The sequence below is a fragment of the Amphiprion ocellaris genome, chromosome 5 (assembly GCF_022539595.1).
Source record: "Amphiprion ocellaris isolate individual 3 ecotype Okinawa chromosome 5, ASM2253959v1, whole genome shotgun sequence".
NCBI lineage: Eukaryota > Metazoa > Chordata > Actinopteri > Pomacentridae > Amphiprion > Amphiprion ocellaris.
Window position 1 is genome coordinate 40,004,252 of NC_072770.1, and position 23,490 is coordinate 40,027,741.

The 23,490-nt window shown below is 42.2% G+C and overlaps 2 protein-coding genes across 2 annotated transcripts; both read left to right on the forward strand.

Annotated features, from left to right (window-relative positions):
• The first annotated feature begins 1,961 nt into the window (after window positions 1–1,961).
• Window positions 1,962–9,264, forward strand: LOC129348937 (uncharacterized). Its single transcript, XM_055010632.1, has 4 exons — window positions 1,962–5,629; window positions 5,762–7,057; window positions 8,052–8,197; window positions 8,417–9,264. The coding sequence occupies exons 2-4, from the start codon at window positions 6,954–6,956 to the stop codon at window positions 9,067–9,069; spliced, it is 903 nt and encodes a 300-aa protein (XP_054866607.1). The 5' UTR covers window positions 1,962–5,629; window positions 5,762–6,953; the 3' UTR covers window positions 9,070–9,264.
• Window positions 9,265–11,464: 2,200 nt separating this feature from the next.
• On the forward strand, window positions 11,465–23,229 carry aldh4a1 (aldehyde dehydrogenase 4 family, member A1). The gene is made up of 15 exons (XM_023288288.3): window positions 11,465–11,696; window positions 14,613–14,706; window positions 15,503–15,595; window positions 15,834–15,881; window positions 16,168–16,323; window positions 16,420–16,569; window positions 16,860–16,934; window positions 17,037–17,224; window positions 17,304–17,377; window positions 19,610–19,806; window positions 20,442–20,489; window positions 20,596–20,748; window positions 21,150–21,271; window positions 21,457–21,575; window positions 21,648–23,229. Exons 1-15 carry the CDS (start codon window positions 11,656–11,658, stop codon window positions 21,758–21,760), a joined length of 1,671 nt encoding a protein of 556 aa, XP_023144056.1. The 5' UTR covers window positions 11,465–11,655; the 3' UTR covers window positions 21,761–23,229.
• Window positions 23,230–23,490: the final 261 nt, after the last annotated feature.

Sequence of the window (23,490 nt, forward strand, 5' to 3'; positions counted from 1 at the left end):
CCAGTGGTCCAGTCCAGTGAATGTGTTGAACCACCAGAGGTTAATAAAGGTCAGGTTCCTCAGAACTTAACAATAAAGAACATCTAGAACTCTACTAAAGACCTTCATCAGGAACAGAAATGGGTTCACAACTGAAATCTGTTGTGCACCAATGGAGGCTGATGAAGCCCTGAAGGTTGGAGATACCAAATCCTACAGGTTCCCAACTGTTCTAGATTCCTTCCAACCCCCTCTGTCTGCAGAAAGTAGTGTTGGAACCCACCATGGAACCCTCCAGAGCATTATTAGAACAGGACTGCAATAATGACCCAGAACATCAGTCCAAGCTCTGTAGAACCACCTCAGGAACAAAGAGCCAGATGTTGAGAACATGGAGTCTCCAGACTTAAAGCCCATGGAGCTGGTCTGGATAAACTGGACACAAGAGTGAAAGCAAAGAACCTACAAGAACCACACATTTATGGAACTTCAGCTGCAGAGCTGGAAGAACTTCCTGAAGAACATCTGGGTTCCACTGAGGACAGAATGAGTGTTCAGTTGTTAGATCTGCTAGAGGAGGAACTCTGAAGCAAAAGTTTACAAGATGTTTTGGTTCTAAACAGATTTATTTAACTTCAGGTGTTTATTTGTCCTGTGCTTCATTTCAGAGAACAATCAGACATTAACCTGTAGAACTTGCTAGAAACACTGGAAGCACTGGGAACACTGGGATGTTATGGAACTGTAGACCCGTAATTTAGACTTGTAAATACAGATCTATAACTCTATAGATCTAGACTTACATAGATCTATAACTCTATAGATCTATGACTCTACAGATCTAGAACTGTAAAGGTGCAAACGTTCTACTCAGGTTCTTCGCTGTTCCGTCCCAGCTGGTGACAGAAATGAGTGTTTTCCATTTCCTCGTCTGAATCCCGTCTTAGCAGATGAAAGCATCGACACACACCCTTCCTGTCATCACACACCCTGATGACTGTTTACACCTGAAACCCGACACACCTGAGCTCAGGTGATCCACTCAGCTCCACTTTATAGTCTCTATTCGTGTGCTCAGGAACTCGGACCTGATCCACTCGGTTCTCTGTTGAGTCTGCAAGGCTGTGAAACCTTTAACTCGTCCACAAAGTCCTGACACCTCAGGAGTTGCAGTGACTCTGAAGACCTTAACGATGAGAATCCGCAGATTTTCCATAAACTCAATCGCTGACTCAGATGTAAAAAGAGCTCCTAAACTCAGCACCTTCAGTTCAGACACTCGTCTGAGGATCTTCTCAAACTCCTCCATGTTGGTCCGAGTGTTTCCAGACTGATATTCAGCTGCTTTTTCCTCCAACTTTTCACACATCTCCTTTATTTCTTCCAGGATTCTCTTCAGTGGTTCAACATTCTCCTTAAATTCTTTCCCCAGCTTTTCTACTTTCTCTGCACTTTCACTTTCTGACCACATCTTTTTTATCTGCATCTGCACATCTCCACATCTGCATTCTTTTTACTTCCTCACGAATCTTCTGTAACTCATACACTATCCTACTCATCCATGATTCTCTGATGTTAAACTCTTGGATGAATGAAATTCCTGCTTTAATAACTTTGTTCATTAATTCAGATAAATCAGGAGGCAGCTCTCTGCTCCACTTTCTTCTTGGTTTTGATGCCATCTTGTGAAGGTTCCTCTGGACGAGTTGAGGAGTTTTCTGGTCTGGATTGTAAAGCTCAGGTGAAGATTGTAAAACCTGTGGACAAAAACAGACATCATCGTTCTGAGGTTCAGAATCTAAAGCAGACAAACGTTCATACAACACTCTGAGGGTCATTCAGGTAGAACATCCATCAGTTCCTAAGAACATAGAAATCTGTAGTCTTATTTTTTCTGTAACCAGAGCGCAGCATTAACAATCTATGGGGACTACAGCTCCTGTTTCCAGACTAAAGCTTCCAGTGATGCAGGTTGAGGATCAAACGTTCCGTCATTCATTGGTCCTCGGAACATTCCTCAGACCAACATCTTCCACTGAACCAATCAGAATGCAGTCTGTTCAATTCAATTCAATTTTATTTATATAGCGCCAATTACAGTCAAATTGTCTCGAGACGCTTTACAGAACCCATATGCCTGACCCCCAGAGCAAGCCAAAAGGTGACAGCGGCAAGGAAAACACCCTTTTAACAGGGGAAAAAAAGCTCGAGCAGAACCCGGCTCTAATGTGGGGGGACCCATCTGCTGCTGGCCGGGCGGGTTGAGAGGGACAGAAGAGGTAGAGAGGTAGAGATAGAGGGATAGAGGTAGAGGGATACAGATAGAGGGATAGAGATAGAGGGATACAGGTAGAGGGGAAGAGGTAGAGATAGAGAGGTGGGGGGTGGGACACAAGGACCATAAAACACAGCCACACATCTGAAGCATCCAGCTCTGGGACCAGGGACACTCGGAGAAAGGACACAGAAAGAAACAGAGTGAGTGTAATGCAATAATGGTATATATAGTAAATACAAAGGTAGTTGGAGAAGGGCTCAGTGCATCAAGAGAGGTCCCCCAGCAGCCTAGGCCTATAGCAGCATAACTAGGGACAAACTAAAGGGACGTCAAGAGTGGAAGTCAGCTGTGCAAATGAAAACACCAGCTCACCCCGTCAGGGTCCCCCAGTCAGCCCTAACTATAAGCTTGTCAAAGAGGAAGGTTTTAAGCCTGGTCTTAAAAATAGAGAGGGTGTCCGCCTCCCAAACCCAAACTGGGAGCTGGTTCCACAGGAGAGGAGCTGATAACTGAAGGCTCTGCCTCACATTCTACTTTTAGAGATTCTAGGAACAACAAGTAAGCCTGCAGTCTGAGAGCGAAGAGTTCTGCTAGGATAATATGGTACTATCTGGTCTTTAAGATATGATGGAGATCGGTTGTTAAGAGCTGTATATGTCACAAGAAGGATTTTGAATTCTATTCTAGATTTAACAGGAAGCCAATGAAGAGAAACCAGTATAGGAGAAATATGATCTCTCTTGCTAACTCCTGTCAGTACTCTGGCTGCAGCATTTTGGATCAGCTGTAGATGTTTCAGAGAGCTATTGGAGAAAACTACTTCTCTGTGTCTGTTAGCTCGTCTAGTTTTAGTTCATCTCTACTTCCAGTCTGAAGCCTCCCTCCTGTTAGTTTAGAGACGTGATGACATCCATCCCAAGTCCTGGTCCACATCCAGCCTCCTGGGATCCTGGTTAGTCTGTCTGGATTCAGATCCAAGGAGCAACGGACTTTCTCAAGAAGAATAATAAACTGTGCTCATGCGTGATGAAGTAGTTGTTGGCATTAATTAATGTGTTAATAAGGAGTCAGCGTGCTCAGCTTTAGTATCTACACTACTGTTGAAAAGTCTGAGGTCATCCAGAGAATTCCATGTTTTCCATGAAAACTCCCACTTTTCTCCATGTGCTAACATAACTGCACAAGGGTTTTCTAACCATCAATGAGCCTTTCAACACCATTAGCTAACACAATGTAGCATTAGAACACAGGAGTGATGGTTGCTGGAAATGTTCCTCTGTACCCCTATGGAGATATTCCATTAAAAAACAGCCCTTAAAACACACACACATATAAATATATATACAGTACATAGTGCTGTTCAGTACTGAACTGTTTAATCACCAAAGTCCAACATGTGGAAAGCCAGATGTTGAATTTTCTTCCAGTGTTGAAGTTAGGGCTGGGACTTTAACGTGTTAATTTCGATTAATTAAATACAATGAAAATAACGCGTCAAAAACAATAATGCAATTAATTGCACCCTCCTACCTTTGTAGCAATGAAGAAGAAGCACAGGAAGTACTGAGTGAAGTCAGGCACTGGTGAACCTTGAAGGAGAAGACGAGATTGAGCTTGTTGGGCAGAAAGTTTCCTTTTAAAAATCTTCCCGATGGCAGCTTGGATAAAAGCCTGATTGTGTGCAAATTGTACAACAAAGAGTTTTCTGATCACTGCATCACTTCAAGCCGACGGTATCACCTCAATGTCAATCTTTATATACAGTCTATGGTGCAGCTACCATAGATATGAATGAGTAGATAGGACACGCCCCTTTGAGCTGTGCGCTACGGTGAGGCTAAGCTAGTGGGGGCAAAGTTTCAGTGCATTCCGTTGATGTTGACGGCGTGAAAACGGAAACAACAAGTATGCCGGCTCACTGTGCTGCATACAGTTACACACTACGTCGCACGATTGAGACAAGGAAACTTGGAATGACTTTTCATAGGTAAGAATAGTTTTTGGCTCTTTTTTCATTATGAAATCTTGTTGAGAGCTTCCAGTCTATGAGAGCTAACTAGTTAGCCACTAGCAAAACGCTAAGGTGAGCTAGCAGCTTGACAACCAAATACCAGACTATTAATGGTGGCTGTAGTATAGTTGTACAAGCAGTAGTAGTAATACTAAAAGTACAAGCAGCAGTAGTAGTATAAACAGCTGTTAGAGTCGTAGAAGTAGTATCAGCATTTGTAATAATATTACAAGTTGTAGTAGCAGTGCCAGTATCAGCAGCAGTAGTTAATGTACTACCACTAGTACTAGTAGTAGTCGCATTGCTATTACTACCGCCAATACTACCAATAGTAGTTATAAAGCCTAACTCGTGTATATCCAGATTACCATCTATGTTCTTCCTCCAAACCCATTTTATGATTGGGATTACAGGCAGTTCTTTAGGACTGCTCTCAAGTAATTGAAATGTTACTAAACAAGGTTATACTTATCAAATTAAATAGCTCTGGTCTCCAGTATATTGGCAAATTCGGTTCTTTGTACTTAATTTATTAGCATGATTTCTTTTTAAATATGTTTTTACAAGTTGTATTTACTTGTCTGTCTACTTTTCTTACTCCATGTAGGTTTCCCAGAGACTATGGGTTGAGGAGGAAGTAGGAAGTAGCTCTGAGGAGAGAGGGGTTTGCTGCAAATGATGAGTGGGTGCTCTGCAGTGATCATTTTAAACCTGATGAGTTTGACAGGGCTGGGCAGGTTTGTCGGCTTAGACCTGGTGTCATTCCATCAGTGTTTAACTTCCCAGCTCATCTTGGAAGAGGAGGTGCATCATTGACAAGGAACTCAGTTTTATTGAGTTTCGTTATTTTCATGAAAATTTACACTTTTACTGTTTCTTTATAGATGTTAGGATGGCCGTTTCGCGGTTGGATAAGAGAGGAGGCTTGAGACGAGATCAAATGCAGGTCAACCTGGCGTTTATTCATCAATGTAATAGTAAAAATACACAAACAGCAGAAGGCAGTGACTGGCATGTTGTGGCGCTCCCTCTCTCTCAACTGCCAGTCTTTTATAGGCCTCTCCCTATTCAACCCCTCAGGCCTACCAACATAAGGGTTAATCAAAAATAATCAAACACAGGAATTTCATAAAAATATAATATCTTTAATTGTAACTGTAATAACAAGCATTAAAACTACATATCCATTTCCTAAAAGTAACTATTAACATCCTCATCTAGCAATGTATTTATTTCATCACTTGATGAGATTTCTTCTCTCCCTCTCCTCACCTACACTTGGTTCCTCCCAGAACCTTTAAAAAGATGTTCCAGCCCAAGGGGACTCTTTTGACTGCAACACCTGTGGTGACAACAGAGAGGTGAGTGATAACACACTTTTCACTTGATACCTTCTTAAAACAATGTCCCAGATCCACTTCAAACTGGCATCCAGTTGTAAGTTAAGTCAATCACTTAACCATTATACTAAACGACTATTTCCTTTCCTGTAGGCCTCACAAGGGTTTTCACCCAATGCTACCAGGAGAGCCACCACACAGCACATGGCAGCACATGCCAGCCTCAAAACCACACTCAATAAATCAATAAAACAGTCATTGTCTTGTGTTTTATATTGTGAATGTGAACTCCGTACTAGTAATGAAGTTAACCTTCATTACAATAGACGACCCACTGTGACCCAATGCACACTTATTATTCACCCTACTTGTTTGTATCACTGCTTTCATGCTATTAGCATTTATATGCTCATTGTGTGTCAATTATGTGTATGTCTAAATATTTAAAATCATTTTTGTCAAACTTAATGATTTTTAAATGAATCATTCAGAATCAACTACAATGCTGTGAGATGTTAAAATCTTTTTATTTTCTTTAAACTTTACACATCTAAGTGTTAGGGCATCATCTGTGTGTGTGCGTGCACACACACACACACGCATGCACGCACACGCACGCATGCACACACACACACACGCACGCACGTATGTATATATATTCCCCCATGGGATTAATAAAGAACTATCTAAAACTATATTTCTTTTTTCTTAAGCCTGAAGCAACAAGGACCACAGCAACCTCAAGGCAAGCTGTGGAGAGCTTACACACCTCTCAGTATGCCACCAAAAACGAACCTCAGCCTAATGTTGACCGTGTGAGTATTTGTACTTGATAAGTCCCAAAAGGGTGAGAGGATTATGGGCTTGGTCTCAATTTGCATGGTGCTGGCAGTAGGATCTATTGTAATTTACAAAAGAAATTCCCTTTTGAAACCTTGAAGTTCATTGGCATCCCTGACCTATTTTGCAAAAAAAAAAAAAAAAAAAAAAATCACAGTCCTTACTGCTTTACTGCCTTTGTGCAACTATAATGTGGTTATTTGTTCCTAGATCATTGACAGGCTCTTCAATGTAATGAATAGTCGCAATCCCCGTGCCAGAGGACACAAAGCTCCCCTGGGAAAGCTCAGTTGGTGGGAGAAAGCTGTATTTTTGAAGAAAGCCAGGAAGTACCTGATTACTTTGGTGATGAAAGATGACAAACCCCTTCATCAGTCAAAGTACTGAAAAATACTGAAATTTCTGTTCTGTTCAAGTTTTGCATCGTGTTCATAAGATGCTATTTTTTCCGCATGGTGTTCATAAGGTGATAAGGTTATGGTGATAAGTAAGTGAGAATGGTCTCATGATGCTCCCTTTCTCCATTGTGTTTGCTGTCTGTGGTTTTGTTTGCTCAAATTCTGTTCTGTTTAATTTCTTTTTAGGATTTACAGCTGTCAAAGTGATGCGGTATGTATGTCAACATGATGCTGTAATGTGTTAACTGTCAGTTGTTTTCTTTGTTGAAGTTTTCTTGGTTTCAGTTTTTTTCAGGTTCTACAGCAGTCAAAATGTAATGTATAACCGCTTGATGCTCTCTTGCTCCAATATTTTTGTCTGCTGATTTGTTTGTATTTGAAATTTTTTGTAATAACTTTCCCGATGATATAGTACAGGCATCAAAATGGTTTGTATTGCATGTTTTTTTGCAACTTCTGCATATTTTGTTCTGAAGTGTTCCCAAGTTTGCATTCCTGTAAAAGCACCCAGTAAGATCCTCACGGTGGACATGAGACACCTGAGATGAAGACAGACGTCACAGTATCTGCATCAACAGCAGAGGTTCATTTTAAAGTGTCCCTGGATAGATTTCCTATTTCATATAGTTTTCCAAGCACTGAAAGACAGAAAGGCCTGTAGTCACTTTAGCTTTAAGGGAGAGGATTTTATTATCCAGCTTATCTGTGCTGTAATTTAAATGTAATAACTGTAGTGTTCATCATTACTTTGGTCATATTGTGGGAGGTTATTTTTCTAATCTGCACTAAGATGTACTACAACATGTGAATCAGTCATTAAACAACGTTAATGACTAGAGAGCAGATTTACTGTTTTCTCCAGTTTAACTTCAAAGACTCAGCAGATATTCAGGACTACTGACAACACAGAACCTTAACCTCACTGTTTTAATCACATTTAGGTTTTCTAAACGTTACCATTAATGTGAACCAGCGTCTCCATGAACAGTTTTATTAACTAAATGCACCACATTACAGTAACACAACACACTTCAGCTGTTTACATGAAACTCAACACAAACATCGTTAGCTTAATGCTATGTTAGCTTTAATCAGGCTATGACTGAGCAGCTAGCTTGGTTAGCAGTAAGTTTCCATAACAATTTTTGAACAAGTTATGTCACTTAGAACAAATCTTCTAAGTAAAAAAACATTTTCTTTTGAAGGTACCTGTCTGTCATCGGGTTTGTCATAAACATCGACACCTTGATGCAGATGATTCCTAAAATGCTTGCAGATCAGCAGTATATCCTGACCTATAGGTTCAGCCAGGATCATTTGGAACTGCTCTTTAACTCCATCAGAGCATCGGGTAAGAATAACATTTTATAGTGTTTTTAAAATTATCACCTGAAAAGTTTTTCTTATACCTGTATAACTATAGTACATGCATATCTCTCTCTCTGTGTGTGTGTGTGTGTGTGTGTGTGTGTGTGTGTGTGTGTGTGTGTGTGTGTGTGTGTGTGTGTGTGTGTGTGTGTGTGTGTGTGTGTGTGTGTGTGTGTGTGTGTGTCCTCGTCTCGTCTATAAGGCAGCTGGAGCAATAACCCCACTGCAGGGCAATTCCAGGCAATCTTCCGCCGACTGATGGCACGGTGTGGTGTCAAGCCAGTTCAATCTGGCAACGTGACAGAGAAGGATGCCACTGTGAACTTGTGTGCCCAGCACTTTGCAAAAGTGTCCCTTCATGCTGCAGAGATGTCTTCTGCTGATGCTGCTGAAGAGCTTCCTTCCCCCTTTGTAAACATTGCTGGCCTTGTGTGTGACCACAGCTACCTCCCTACCCGCTTTGGGAGCCTGGTGGACAATGCTCTGGTTTACATTGCTGGATTTGTTGTTTTGCGAATCCTGAGCAGGCTGTCCTGTGATGTGTGCCGTGAAAGCCTAGTGTCTGAGGCTACAAAATCATCGTTCAGCGAGAACTACCATCTTTTGACCCTGAAAAACAATGGTGGGTTGGTGATTCCCTCGAATGGCACTGTTCAGGTGGTGAGAACTGCTGAGCGGGCCATTCGCCATAGTTCTGGGTGCATACCACGGGAGTCTGTGGTCACACATTTTGTCATAGAAGAGATTGGCACAAAGGATGTGTTTTTACTCAGGGAGCACATCGAGGAAACCCAGTTTGGTATAGAGAACCACCAGTCTCTCTTGATCACTTACATTGTGTGTCAGTGTTTTTAAAAATAAGGCTGAACCACATTGTCAGACTCACTTCCCTTGATTTACAAGGTGAAAGTACTAAAAAGAAGTCGTGCAAAACGGTCCTCTTTCAGGGTTTCTAGCCATGAGGTTGTATGAAGGTGAAGTCTTACTGACACACACAACAATGTACCTGTTTATTGTAAATGTAAATAAACTCTATCCTGTTCTAGTCTATCTCCTTGTTATATGTATATAACAGCCCAGAGAGAGAGATATAAATAAATAATTAATAAATAATAATAAATTAATAATAAAAAATAGATTACATTTACAATTAAATCTTTTGATCTAAAAACATTATCTATCTATCTATCTATCTATCTATCTATCTATCTATCTATCTGTCTATCTCTATACATATATATATATATATATATATATATATATATATATATATATATATATATATATATATATATATATATATATATATATATACATATATATATATATATATATATATATATTTACATTTATATAAGTAATGGCTGAACGTAAAAGATTCCCTGGCCTCTGGACCTAAATAATAAGATAACTAAAATTGCAGGCTACATTGGTAGGAAGTCTTTTTCCATTTTTTTTTTTAGATCAAATGTTCTCTATTAATAGCACATATTTTGACGTTTCCAATAAAGTAAACCACATGAAAATCGGTTGAGAAATGAGCAAATTATGATTTATTTTCAATGTACATGGATTGCTTTTAATGGGAACGTTGCCCCCTCCAAGATGGCCACCACGTCGGCACACAGCATAGCCGGCTGCTACAGCGTGCTAGCATATCTAGTCTTCTATATATACACTATATTGCCAAAAGTATTGGCTCATCCATCCAAATAATCAGAATCAGGTGTTCCAATCACTTCCATGTCCACAGGTGTATAAAATCCAGCACCTTGGCTGCAGACTGCTTTTACAAACATTTGTGAAAGAATGAGTCGCTCTCAGGAGCTCAGTGAATTCCAGCGTGAAACTGTGATAGGATGCCACCTGTGCAACAAATCCAGTCCTGACATTTCCTGGCTCCTAAATATTCCACAGTCAACTGTCAGCTGTATTATAAGAAAGTGGAAGTGTGTGGGAACGACAGCAACTCAGCCACCAAGTGGTAGGACACGTAAACTGATGGATGCTGAGGAGCATAGTGCCAAGAGGTGGCCAACTTTCTGCAGAGTCAATCGCTACAGACCTTCAAACTTCATGTGGCCTTCAGATTAGCTCAAGAACAGTGCTTCAGCAGAGAGCTTCATGGAATGGGTTTCCATGGCCCAGCAGCTGCATCCAAGCCATACATCACCAAGTGCAATGCAAAGCGTGGGATGCAGTGGTGTAAAGCAGCCACCACTGGACTCTAGAGCAGTGGAGACACCTTCTCTGGAGTGACCAATCACGCTTCTCCATCTGGCAATCTGATGGACCAGTCTGGGTTTGGTGGTTGTCAGGAGAACCATACTTGTGGGACTGCATTGTGCCAAGTGTAAAGTTTGGTGGAGGGGGGATTATGGTGTGGGCTTGTTTTTCAGGAGCTGGGCTTGGACCCTTAGTTCCAGTGAAAGGAACTCTGAATGCTTCAGCATACCAAGACATTTTGGACAATTCCATGCTCTCAACTTTGTGGGAACAGTTTGGAGCTGGTCCTTCCTCTTCCAACACGACTGTGCACCAGTGCACAAAGCAAGGTCCATAAAGACATGGATGACAGAGTCTGGTGTGGATGAACTTGACTGGCCTGCACAGAGTCCTGACCTCAACCCCATAGAACACCTTTGGGATGAATTAGAGTGGAGACTGAGAGCCAGACCTTCTGGTCCAACATCAGTGTGTGACCTCACAAATGTGCTTCTGGAAGAATGGTCAAAAATTCCCATAAACACACTCCTAAACCTTGTGGACAGCCTTCCCAGAAGAGTTGAAGCTGTTCTAGCTGCAAAGGATGGACCGACGTCATATTGAACCCTATGGATTAGGAATGGGATGTTACTTACGTTCATATGAGCGAATAATTTTGGCAATATAGTGTATCTATGGTGCAGACTGGGTAGTCCGGACATGCGCACTCGGTACTGAGAAACAGCTTTGGTCTCCAGTTGATGACGTTTCACATGAACGCAGGACAATGACGCACACTGAGAAACGGTGAAACCTGAAGCTCGAGCCGCGGCCCCTCTCTCCGGGGCTCTGATTGGCTGACTGTTTTGGGCTGTTCGCTGATTGGCCAGTGCCTGAGCCGCCTTTGGAAGGTTCCATTCTGCTGATGGGGGGGCCGTGAACCCGCTCCGGATGTTTTAATGTTTATTTTTGGCGGCTTTCCTTCTGTTCAGCCTGTTCTGATGAAATAACGTTTAAATAATAAACCTGTGATGAATCTAAGGCACTGCGACGGTAAACGTCATAAACCGTGCTGTGAAGCAGCAGAACTTCCCCCGGTGACCGAACCCTAACCCGCTGAGGCTAATCAGCTCCGTCGATCCTCCGTATCTGATCAGTTATCGATCCGGTTATCAACCGTATCGGAGGCTTATCGGCTCAGTTCCTCCTCCAGCGGGTCTCCTTATCGGCGGAAAGATGCTCCGTGTTCGGGCGGCGGCGTGTCGGTCCTGGAGGCGGTAGGTGCTCACGTTACCGACACGAGACTCCTGGAGCTTCCGTTAGCCTGTTAGCTTCCAGTCACCTGTCAATGTGATCGATGACTCTGATCAGGAGAATCAGGATTTATCGATGTTTAACGAGCTTTGTTCAGTCATAAAAGTAGTTCAACTTCCTGCAGACCAGACTCCATATAAAACATGTCTAATTTTTAAAGCTGACTAGAAACAGTCTCTGTTTATAGCTGCATAGAGCGCTATAGACTCTACAGCACCAGACTCAATGTAAAACATGTCTAATTTTACAGCCGATTAGAACCAGGGGCTACATAGGGCTCTATGGACTGTAGAGTTTATGGAGCTCCATGTGTCTAGTTTTTGTGGTTTTGTGTTTTGTTGTGGTGGTTCTGTGTGTAGTTTTAGATGTTTATGTTTAATTTTAGTGGTTTTATGTCTAGTTTAATGTTTTGTGTCTCGTTTTTGTGGTTTTGTTTCTGTTTTTTGATGCTTTATGTTTAGTTTTTGTGGTTTAATTTCTGTTTTTTGATGCTTTATGTTTAGTTTTTGTGGTTTAATTTCTGTTTTTTGATGCTTTATGTTTAGTTTTTGTGGTTTAATTTCTGTTTTTTGATGCTTTATGTCTAGTTTTTGTGTTTTAGTTTCTGTTTTTTGATGCTTTATGTTTAGTTTTTGTGGTTAAATTTATGTTTTTTGGTGCTGTATGTCTAGTCTTTGTGGTTTAGTTTCTGTTTTCTGGTTCTTTATGTTTAGTTTTTGTGGTTAAATTTATGTTTTTTGGTGCTGTATGTCTAGTCTTTGTGGTTTAGTTTCTGTTTTCTGGTTCTTTATGTTTAGTTTTTGTGGTTAAATTTATGTTTTTTGGTGCTGTATGTCTAGTCTTTGTGGTTTAGTTTCTGTTTTCTGGTTCTTTATGTTTAGTTTTTGTGGTTAAATTTATGTTTTTTGGTGCTGTATGTCTAGTCTTTGTGGTTCAGTTTCTGTTTTCTGGTTCTTTATGTCTAGTCTTTGTGGTTTAGTTTCTGTTTTCTGGTTCTTTATGTCTAGTCTTTGTGGTTTAGTTTCTGTTTTCTGGTTCTTTATGTCTAGTCTTTGTGGTTTAGTTTCTGTTTTTTGGTTCTTTATGTCTAGTTTTTGTGGTTTAGTTTCAGTTTTTTGGTGCTTTGTGTTTAGTTTTTGTGGTTTAGTTTCTGTTTTTTGGTTCTGTATGTCTAGTTTTTGGTCCACCAGGTCCAGCTGCTGGTCCAGATGTTTCAGGTCCAACCCAACTGGACGAAAAACAGCTGATTCATGATGAAAACAACCCGCAGATTAATAATTAATCAACCTAATCCTTAAACCAACAGCAGAGTCCGGTTCAGGGTCACGGACGAGTCCAGGATTCATGGAAACTTTCTGAGAAACCAGATGTTTGTTTGTCTGTCGGCGTCCAGTCGTTTGTTGAAGGAACCTGAGAACTCCTGCCAGAAGTTCAGCTGGTGACCTTCAGACCAGTTAAACACCTGAACCAGCAGAACCCAGACCAGCCGGAGGCCTTCAGCTGGAGGGTTAATCATTCAGAGACCACAACCCAGACCCGATCAGCTGGACTCATAAATAAACCTGAACCAAGATGTTTCCTGTTGTCTCCACGTCCTGGAGACGTTTCATTATTTACATGTTTAGAGACACTTTATAATTTCTGTTGTTTGTGTGGAATTTTTCTCATTTTGTGTTTAGTTTTAGTTGTTTCATGTCTAGTTTTTGTGGTTTACTTTCTGTATTTTGATGGTTTTTGTGGAGTTTTCTCATCATAAACAACACAACTGATGAAAGGCTCAGTTTGTGTGTTTTCTGCCAGAAATGATGAGTTTCAATTGATTGAAAATATAATAATTTTCCACCACAGTTCTGCTCCTACGGATCTACCTAAGTCCATTTTCTCCGTTAGTCTGAACTCCAGTGAAAATCTAAACAAAGCCATTACTGCATCACGATATTAATCAATTTACAGATTAGTACAACTACAGTAACGACAAACAGTCATTAGTCACACTGGAACACAACTGGTAGGAAAATACTGGCCAGAATGTAAACTGTGAGTCTGACTGACGCTGGGATCTGTAATGGAGTTAGAATGCAGAATAATCCAATGTGGCAGCAAATGGAAACAAAGCCGTCTGATAGCGCCGCAGGACGACTGAACATACAGTATTCATCGGCTCTGCTCATCAAATAGTTCCACTGAACCAGTTCAGACGTAACGATGAAACGCCGTACGTTAAACCGAGGACCTCCTGTAGTGAAATATAACCAGTTAATAACCACTTAAGAACCAGTTAATAACCAATGAAATATAACCAGTTTATAACCAGTTAAAAAACATTTAATAACCAGTTAATAACGTTAATAACCACTTAAAGACCAGTTAAAAACCTGTTAATAACCAATTAATAACAGTTAATAACCAATGAAATATAACCAGTTAATAACCAATTAAAAACCAGTTAATAACCAATGAAATATAACCAGTTAATAACCAGTTAAAAAGAATTTAATAACGGGTTAATAACAATAACATTAATAACCAGTTAAAGACCAGTTAAAAACCAGTTAATAACCAATTAATAACAGTTAATAACCAATGAAATATAACCAGTTAATAACCAGTTAAAAACACTTAATAACCAGTTAATAACCATTAATATTAATAACCAGTCTGCTGCTGGTCTCAGTGTTTCCTGGAGGTTTAACTGACTTTATTTGAAGCCACTGATTTATTCAGCTAACCAGTTTAGTCCAGTTAAACCAGTTTAGTCCAATGTTTATCCAGTAGCTTGTTGTTGATCAGAGCAGCTTTAGACACATTATTGTTGTGTCTAAATGAAGGTTGTGCGTCTGTTGGTTAATGAAGGTTGTGCGTCTGTTGTGTGTCTGCAGGTTCCAGACGTCGTCCTGTGCAGCCGTGGAGGTGAAGAATGAACCGATCCTCGGATTCACTGAGGGAAGTTCAGAGAGAAAAGAACTGCTGAAGGTACACAATTGGAGGTTGTGTTTATTCTGTGTGTGTCTGCAGGTTGTGTTTATTCTGTGTGTGTCTGCAGGTTGTGTTTATTCTGTGTGTGTCTGCAGGTTGTGTTTATTCTGTGTGTGTCTGCAGGTTGTGTTTATTCTGTGTGTATCTGCGTGTGTCTGCAGGTTGTGTTTATTCTGTGTATGTCTGCAGGTTGTGTTTATTGTGTGTGTCTGCTGGTTTTATTTATTCTGTGTGTGTCTGCAGGTTGTGTTTATTCTGTGTGTGTCTGCAGGTTGTGTTTATTCTGTGTGTGTCTGCAGGTTGTGTTTATTCTGTGTGTATCTGCGTGTGTCTGCAGGTTGTGTTTATTCTGTGTATGTCTGCAGGTTGTGTTTATTGTGTGTGTCTGCTGGTTTTATTTATTCTGTGTGTGTCTGCAGGTTGTGTTTATTCTGTGTGTGTCTGCAGGTTGTGTTTATTCTGTGTGTGTCTGCAGGTTGTGTTTATTCTGTGTGTATCTGCAGGTTGTGTTTATTCTGTGTGTGTCTGCAGGTTGTGTTTATTCTGTGTGTGTCTGCAGGTTGTGTTTATTCTGTGTGTATCTGCAGGTTGTGTTTATTCTGTGTGTGTCTGCAGGTTGTGTTTATTCTGTGTGTGTCTGCAGGTTGTGTTTATTCTGTGTGTGTCTGCGTGTGTCTGCAGGTTGTGTTTATTCTGTGTATGTCTGCAGGTTGTGTTTATTGTGTGTGTCTGCTGGTTTTATTTATTCTGTGTGTGTGTCTGCAGGTTGTGTTTATTCTGTGTGTGTCTGCAGGCATTGAACAGCCTGAAGGGGGCGACGGAGGACATTCCCTGTGTGGTCGGAGACGAACATGTTTGGACCAAAGACATCAGATATCAGCTATCGGTGAGGCGCCCTGCAGTAACCTCAATATAGGTTTATCCTCAGTAACACTGAATATAACCTGAGGTTTATCCTCAGTAACACTGAATATATCCTGAAGTTTATCCTCAGTAACAGTGAATATAACCTGAGGTTTATCCTCAGTAACACTGAATATATCCTGAGGTTTATCCTCAGTAACACTGAATATAACCCGAGGTTTGTCCTCAGTAACACCGACTGTTTTCTGTTCTCCTTCCAGCCCTTCAATCATTCCCATAAAGTGGCCAAGTTCTGCTACGCTGACAAGGTGAGTTCTGTTGGTCCATTTTGTGTCTTTGTGTTGTTTTGTGGGTCTCTGGGATAATGTGTGTGTGTTTCTGTGTAACTCTCTGATTTGTGTTTCTGTGCTGAGGTTCTGTTTCAGATTCTAATCAGAACCAGAACGTCAGTTAAGTTCTAGACTGACAGTGGTTCAGGACTAGTTATAGTTAATATATAAGAGTTTATATCGATCCAGGAGCTGATCAATAAATCGTATCGTCTCTGATTGATGAGGAGCTGATCAATAAATCGTATCATCTCTGACTGATTAGGAGCTGATCAATAAAGCCATCAAGGCGTCAGTGGCGGCAAGGAGAGAATGGGACCTGAAACCCGTCCAGGACCGAGCTCAGGTTCTGTTCAAAGCAGCTGATATCATCAGTGGACCGAAGAGGGCCGAGATCCTGGCCAAGACCATGATAGGACAGGTAGGACACACCTGGACAGACAGGTAGGACACACCTGGACAGACAGGTAGGACACACCTGGACAGACAGACAGACAGGTGTTCTCTGTGTGTCCAGGGGAAGACGGTGGTCCAGGCTGAGATTGATGCTGCTGCTGAGCTCATCGACTTCTTCAGGTTTAACGCCAAACATGCCATTGAGCTGCAGGACCAGCAGCCGCTGGACGCTGCCGGGAGCACCAACACCATGCTGTACCGGGGCCTGGAGGTACGAACACGCATGTTCTAACCATCAATAACATGTTCTCATGCTACACCAACACCATGCTGTACCGGGGCCTGGAGGTACGAACACGCATGTTCTAACCATCAATAACATGTTCTCATGCTACACCAACACCATGCTGTACCGGGGCCTGGAGGTAGGAACACGCATGTTCTAATGAAACGATGTGCTGCAGTGAGTTTTTTGGGTCTGTGTTTGTGTAACGGAGATGAACAGAGTGTGTGTGTGTGTGTGTGTGTGTGTGTGTGTGTGTGTGTGTGTGTGTTTTGCAGGGTTTCGTTGCTGCTGTGGCTCCGTTTAACTTCACAGCGATCGGAGGAAACCTGGCAGGAACGCCAGCTGTGATGGTGAGAAACAAACAGACATGAAATATGGAAACATGAACCATGTACCATGACCCCTGCCTGTATGGACCTGCTTCTGACCGTGGGGCTGCTGGGTTCTCCCAGGGGAACGTGGTTCTGTGGAAGCCCAGCGACACCGCCATGTCTGCCAGCTACGCCGTCTACAGAGTCCTGAGGGAGTCCGGTCTGCCGCCCAACATCGTCCAGTTCCTCCCGGCCGACGGTCCGGTGTTCGGAGATGCCATCACCTCCTCAGAGCACCTGGCTGGCATCAACTTCACTGGCAGCGTTCCGTAAGAACCGGAACCACAAACCCAACGTTTCTGACTTAACGAGCTGTATGTTGATGCTGCTGTGACTCTGTGTTTGAAGGACCTTCAAGCGTCTGTGGAAGCAGGTCGCCCAGAACCTCGACACCTACAGAACCTTCCCTCGGCTGGCAGGAGGTGAGTCCAGGTCCTGGTAGTCGTAGGAGCTTCAGGAGAAACCAACTGGACTTCTCTGGTTGGCTCTTCAAGATGTTTTCACCTCTCATCTTGCAGGAGAGGTGAAGATGTCTTCAAGAACCGACCAGAGAAGTCCAGTGTCTTGGGTCTTTCATAAATGTAGGAGGTTTTAGAGTGTGGATGGTTCTATCTTCTAGAGTTGAGCTGTTTCATGGTGGTCTGTTGTGGACTGGTAAAGATGTTCAGGGTTCTCCAGCAGTTGTCATTTGGGTTGAGGTCAGGGCAGTTTGGGTTCCATTCCTCCTTAAAGCCAGGTAGAAGCTCAGAACATCATTACTGAGTCATACGGGTTCCATCTACATAAATACCAATCCAGAACGTCTGTTAAACATTTTCCGTTCAGTCACAGAACCTGATGTGTTCCTCCTGGCATAAACAGGAAGTAGAACCTTTTCTAGAGTGTTGTTGGTCTAATATTGTGCATTAACAGTGGAACCTTGAGGAACAATGTTCAGCTCTGAGAGACCTGAAGCAGACATAGACCCCCAAACCAGACTATGGACACTGGATTCCACCATCAGAACATGGTTCTGTTCCACCATCATCTGGATGGATACAGTGGTTTCAGAAGTAAGTAGAGAGAACATTCATCAGAGAAGATCCAGTTCTCCAGTCTTTAGGAGTCACAGTTCTGGACTTCTTTGTAAAGCCAGTCTCTTCTCCTTCTGCAGTTTGGTGAGTTGTGAGGTACGTTGCCTCTTAAAGCTTTCAGCCCCAGTGTTTCTGTTCAATAACGATGCTCAGAGCTCCTAGAAACATCTTCTCCAAGGTTCTTCAGCCTCTGACTGAGTCTTCACCATGACTGGTGACTTCTACCGTCAGCCTTCTCATCAGATCCTTGGTTCTTAGTCCAGATGAACGTCCTGAGCAAGGCGAGTCTTTGAAGGATCCTCCTTGGTTGAACCTTTACCACCACTTCTGCTCCCAGAGGAAACTTCTGCTCTCAGAGGAAACTTCTGCTGAGGGCTTCAGCTTCCTGATGACCAGTTTCTCCTGCATTTAGAAGACCAATGATCTGTTCATGAATCTCAGACTCTGATGGAGGAGGTTCTCCTTCCTGACTCTGGGCCATGGTAACAACGATTCCAACATCTAGTTGTTAGTTTGATGCGTGTTGGTCAAGCAGAACTTTATCTCCTGGGACCTGACAGTTGGACCAGACCAACAACCAGATAGAACCTGATGGACCAGGTGGAACCCATCAAACATGTTGTCCAGTGGGAGAACCAGCCTTTGGGACCCGGTGTTCTTGGATCAGACGGTCTCCTGATAGTTTCGTGTTTGTGCTTCAGCTCGTGCATCCTGCTCAAAGTGAAACTGAAACAATGATCCTTTACTAAGACCCAGTATTTCATAATGTTTGGTTTGTGTTGTTCTGTCTTCTGAGGATCAATTTTTGGTTCATCTGTGGTTAAAGGTGGAGCTTTACAGACGAATCAACTGTTCTCATGTTTTCAAGGCTTGCCAACGTTACAGATGGTGAATCCATGACATGATGAGGAAACGTCAGGTTCTAGTTCAGGTTTTAATTCAGGTTCTAGTTCGGGTTCTAGTTCAGGTTTTAATTCAGGGTCTAGTTCAGGTTTTAGTTCAGGTTTTAATTCAGATTCTAGTTCAGGTTTTAATTCAGGTTCTAGTTCAGGTTTTAATTTAGGTTCTAGTTCAGGTTTTAGTTCAGGTTTTAATTCAGGTTCTAGTTCAGGTTTTAGTTCAGGTTTTAATTCAGGTTCTAGTTCAGGTTTTAGTTCAGGTTTTAATTCAGATTCTAGTTCAGGTTTTAATTCAGGTCTAGTTCAGGTTTTAATTCAGGGTCGAGTTCAGGTTTTAGTTCAGATTTTAATTCAGGTTCTAGTTCAGGTTTTAGTTCAGGTTTTAGTTCAGGTTCTAGTTCAGGTTTTAATTCAGGTTTTAATTCAGGTTCTAGTTCAGGTTCTAGTTCAGGTTTTAATTCAGGTTTTAATTCAGGGGTTAGTTCAGGTTTTAGTTCAGGTTCTACTTCGGGGTCTAGTTCGGGTTCTAGTTCAGGTTCTAGTTCAGGTTCTAGTTCAGGTTTTAACCATTCATAGCTCCTGAGAGGTTTCTGTTGAAGCTAACCTTCATAAAGAGTCTCCAGACGACCTTCTACAAAGATCTGGTGTTCCTGCTCTGACCAGCTGCTCTGTTCCTCCTCAGAATGCGGAGGGAAGAATTTCCACTTCGTCCACTCATCCGCCGACGTCCAGAGCGTCGTCATGGGAACCATCCGCTCAGCCTTCGAGTTTGGAGGTCAGAAATGTTCGGCCTGTTCCAGGATGTACGTCCCCAACAGCCTGTGGCCCCAGATCAGACAGAAGATGGTGGACGTCCTCAGAGACGTCAGAGTGGGAGACGTGAGTGGACAGACAGACAGGTGGACAGAGAGACAGACAGGTGGACAGACAGTGGGACAGACAGACAGGGGGACAGAGAGACAGGTGGACAGAGAGACAGACAGGTGGACAAACAGAGGACAGACAGGTGGACAGAGACACAGACAGACAGACATACAGACAGGTGGACGGATGGACAGACAGACAGACAGGAGGACAGAGAGACAGACAGACAGACAGGTGGACAGACGGACAGACAGACAGGAGGACAGAGAGACAGACAGACAGGGGGACAGACAGGTGGACAGAGAGACAGACAGGAGGACAGAAGGATGGACAGAGAGACAGACAGACAGGAGGACAGAGAGACAGATGTACAGACAGACAGACAGGTGGACAGACAGACAGATGATGTATTTTTCAAACAGTCTGGTTATTTTCAGGTTGATCATTTGGTCAAACATTGAACGACTTGATATAAATCAGAAGGAGAACAGAGTAGTTTTGTGAGGAGCTTGAAGGTCCAAATATCTGGTAGATGTCCTCCAGAGCAGACTGACTGGACTCATCCAGTCCCTCTGGAGGACATCTGGACTCATCCAGAGTTAAAGCGGGTCAGAACAGCTGATGATTCATGACTTGTGTTCTTCTGGCAGCCAGTGGAGGACTTCAGCACCTTCTTCTCTGCTGTGATCGATGACAAGGTACGCTGGGTCTGGTTCTGGAGGGGTTCTGGTCTGGGTTATGGAGGCATTCTGGTCTGGGTCTGGTTCTGATCTGGTTCTGGTCTAACCGGGGTCTTCTCTGCAGTCCTTTGCTCGGATAAAGAGGTGGCTGGAGCACGCCAAGTCCTCTTCAAACCTGGCGGTAATCTCTGGAGGAACCTGTGACGACTCCAAGGGTTACTTTGTGGAACCGACCATCATCGAGACCCGAGACCCTCAGGACGCCATCATGAATGAGGTACAGGTTCTCCGAAGGTCCAATTGTTCTGTTCAGCAACAGATGACATCATTAATCAGCCAGAACCTGGAGAAACATGAACTAAACGTGTTTTATCTAAATCACTTCATTCTACGTTCCTCGTTCTGTTCTGTTCTGTCCTGTTCTGTCCTGTCCTGTCCTGTTCTGTTCTGGTTCTGTGTTCTGGTCTGGTTTATGTTCTGTTCTGGTTCTACGTTGTTCTGGTTCTACGTTCTGTCCTGGTCTGGTTCTGCCTTGTTCTGGTTCTATGTTCTGCTCTGGTTTTACCTTGTTCTGGTTCTACGTTCTGTCCTGTTCTGGTTCTACGTTGTTCTGGTTCTACGTTCTGTCCTGTTCTGGTTCTACGTTGTTCTGGTTCTACGTTCTGTCCTGTTCTGTAGGAGATCTTCGGGCCGGTCCTCACCGTTTACGTCTATCCAGAGAAGGACTACCAGAAGGTTCTGCAGCTGATTGACAGAACGTCTCCATACGCTCTGACTGGGGCTGTGTTCGCCAAGGACCAGTAAGACGTGTTCATCTGCACACGCGTGCTTGTTCAGAGTGACATCACAGAACTAGATGTTGTTTAGTCCCTGGTGGTTCTGGTTGATTCTCTGAGGGTTCCTGGGTCCAGTAGAAGTGGAGTTAGTTGGTTGTGGAGATGACAGTAGAACCGTTGCTAAAGTTCTAAAGAGTTTGTTTCTGTAGGAAGGTGATCAGCGACGCGGCCGAAGCTCTGAGGAATGCTGCAGGAAACTACTACGTCAACGACAAGTCCACCGGCTCCATCGTGGCCCAGCAGCCGTTTGGTGGCGCCAGAGCTTCAGGTAGGAGACGTCCAGGTGAAGGTCAGGTCCACCTGGTCCATCAGGTTTAACTCAACTCTGCTCTTCCTCAAGGCACCAACGACAAACCTGGAGGTCCACATTATGTCCTGAGGTGGACGTCTCCTCAGGTGGTGAAGGAGACTCACGTCCCCCTGACAGAGTGGAAGTACCCCTACATGGGCTGAGGAGGCCCAGAGGAGGTCCAGAGGGTTCCCCTGACCCTAACCCATCCTTCTATCCTCCATCCGTCCCTCAGCAGATGGTTTCTTCTCAGATTTCTTTGAGACTCTTTGCACTGAACCTGGACATCCTCCATGATCAGTTCTAAACATCTAAACACTGGTTCCATCCATCACTGACTAAATATCTCCAGCTGCTGCTCTCACACAAACTGTTGCTGCTCAGATAGAAATAGTTTCATCATTAATCTGGTATTGATAAATCAGTTATAGCTGATCAATGATTTAATAGATTTTTGTTTTTATTCTGTCTTCCATCAAAACAATCAGGAGACGTGATTTTAAATGAAAACCCACCACATTATCAATAATTCATCAATAACTCATCAATAACTCATCAATAATTCACCAATAACTCACCAATAACTCACCAATAACTCACCAATAATTCATCAATAATTCATCGATAGTTCATCAATAGTTCACCAATAACTCACTAATAACTCACCAATAACTCATCAATAACTCATCAATAACTCAATAGTTCATCAGGATCTTGTCCTCTGACTGTTCAGGTGTCAATCTGTAATCTGTGTTTCTGATCAATTAACTGATTTCCAGATGAATGCATCAGATTAACGATAGTTGGAGTAAAATCCTGATTTTATTTGTTCCAGACGAAGAATTTAAAACTTCAACCTGAATTGATGAAAAGTTTCATTTCTGAAATATCTAAATGTTATTCTAATGCAGATCTAACTTTGATCTACCGTTGATCTGATGTTGATTTGACGTTGATCTACCATTGATATAACGTTGATCTAACGTTGATCTGACGTTGATCTGACGATCTAACGTTGAGCCAACATTGATCTAAAGATGATCTAACGTTGATCTAAAGTTGATCCAACTTAATCTAACGTTGATCCGTTAACCTAACAATCTAAAGTTGATCTAACGTTGATCCAACGTTGATCTAAAGTTGATCTAACATTGATCTGACGTTGATCTAACGTTGATCCAACGTTGATCTGATGTTGATCTAACGTTGAGCTAACGTTGATCCGACGTTAATCTGACGATTTAACGTTGATCTGACGTTGATCCAACGTTAATCTAACGATCTGAAGTTGATCTAACGTTGATCTGATGTTGATCTGACGTTGATCCAACGTTAATCTAACGTTGATCTGATGTTGATCCGACGTTGATCTGACGATCTAACGTTGATCTGATGTTGATCCAACGTTAATCTAACGTTGATCTGAAGTTGATCCGACGTTGATCCAACGTTAATCTAACATTGATCTGACGTTGATCTAACGTTGTTGTCGTGTCTCCTCATTTTCTTGCAGCAGTTTGTAGACTTGAATGTTTCAGGTGATTTAAAATATTTTCATATATTTCCTGCCTTAGTAACTGTATATTCAGATTGATAATTTTTGACAATAAATATTAAATTATTAAAATCTAAATGTGGTCTGTGTTTTTTTATTATTGAAGAGTTTCAGTTTGTGATTAAAGCATGTTTTATGATTCCAGGTGACTTTTTATGATTATGTTTTAAGATTTCTAGTTTCTAGTTAGTTATTATTTTCTGTCATTTCATAAATATTGGAATTCTTGTGGTCATTAAAACTAATTAAAGCAACAATAAATCAGATGTTCAGGAAGGTACCATTTAAAACTGATGTTTGGTTTATAATTCGTCGCTGTTTTACACAAAGTTCATCTGA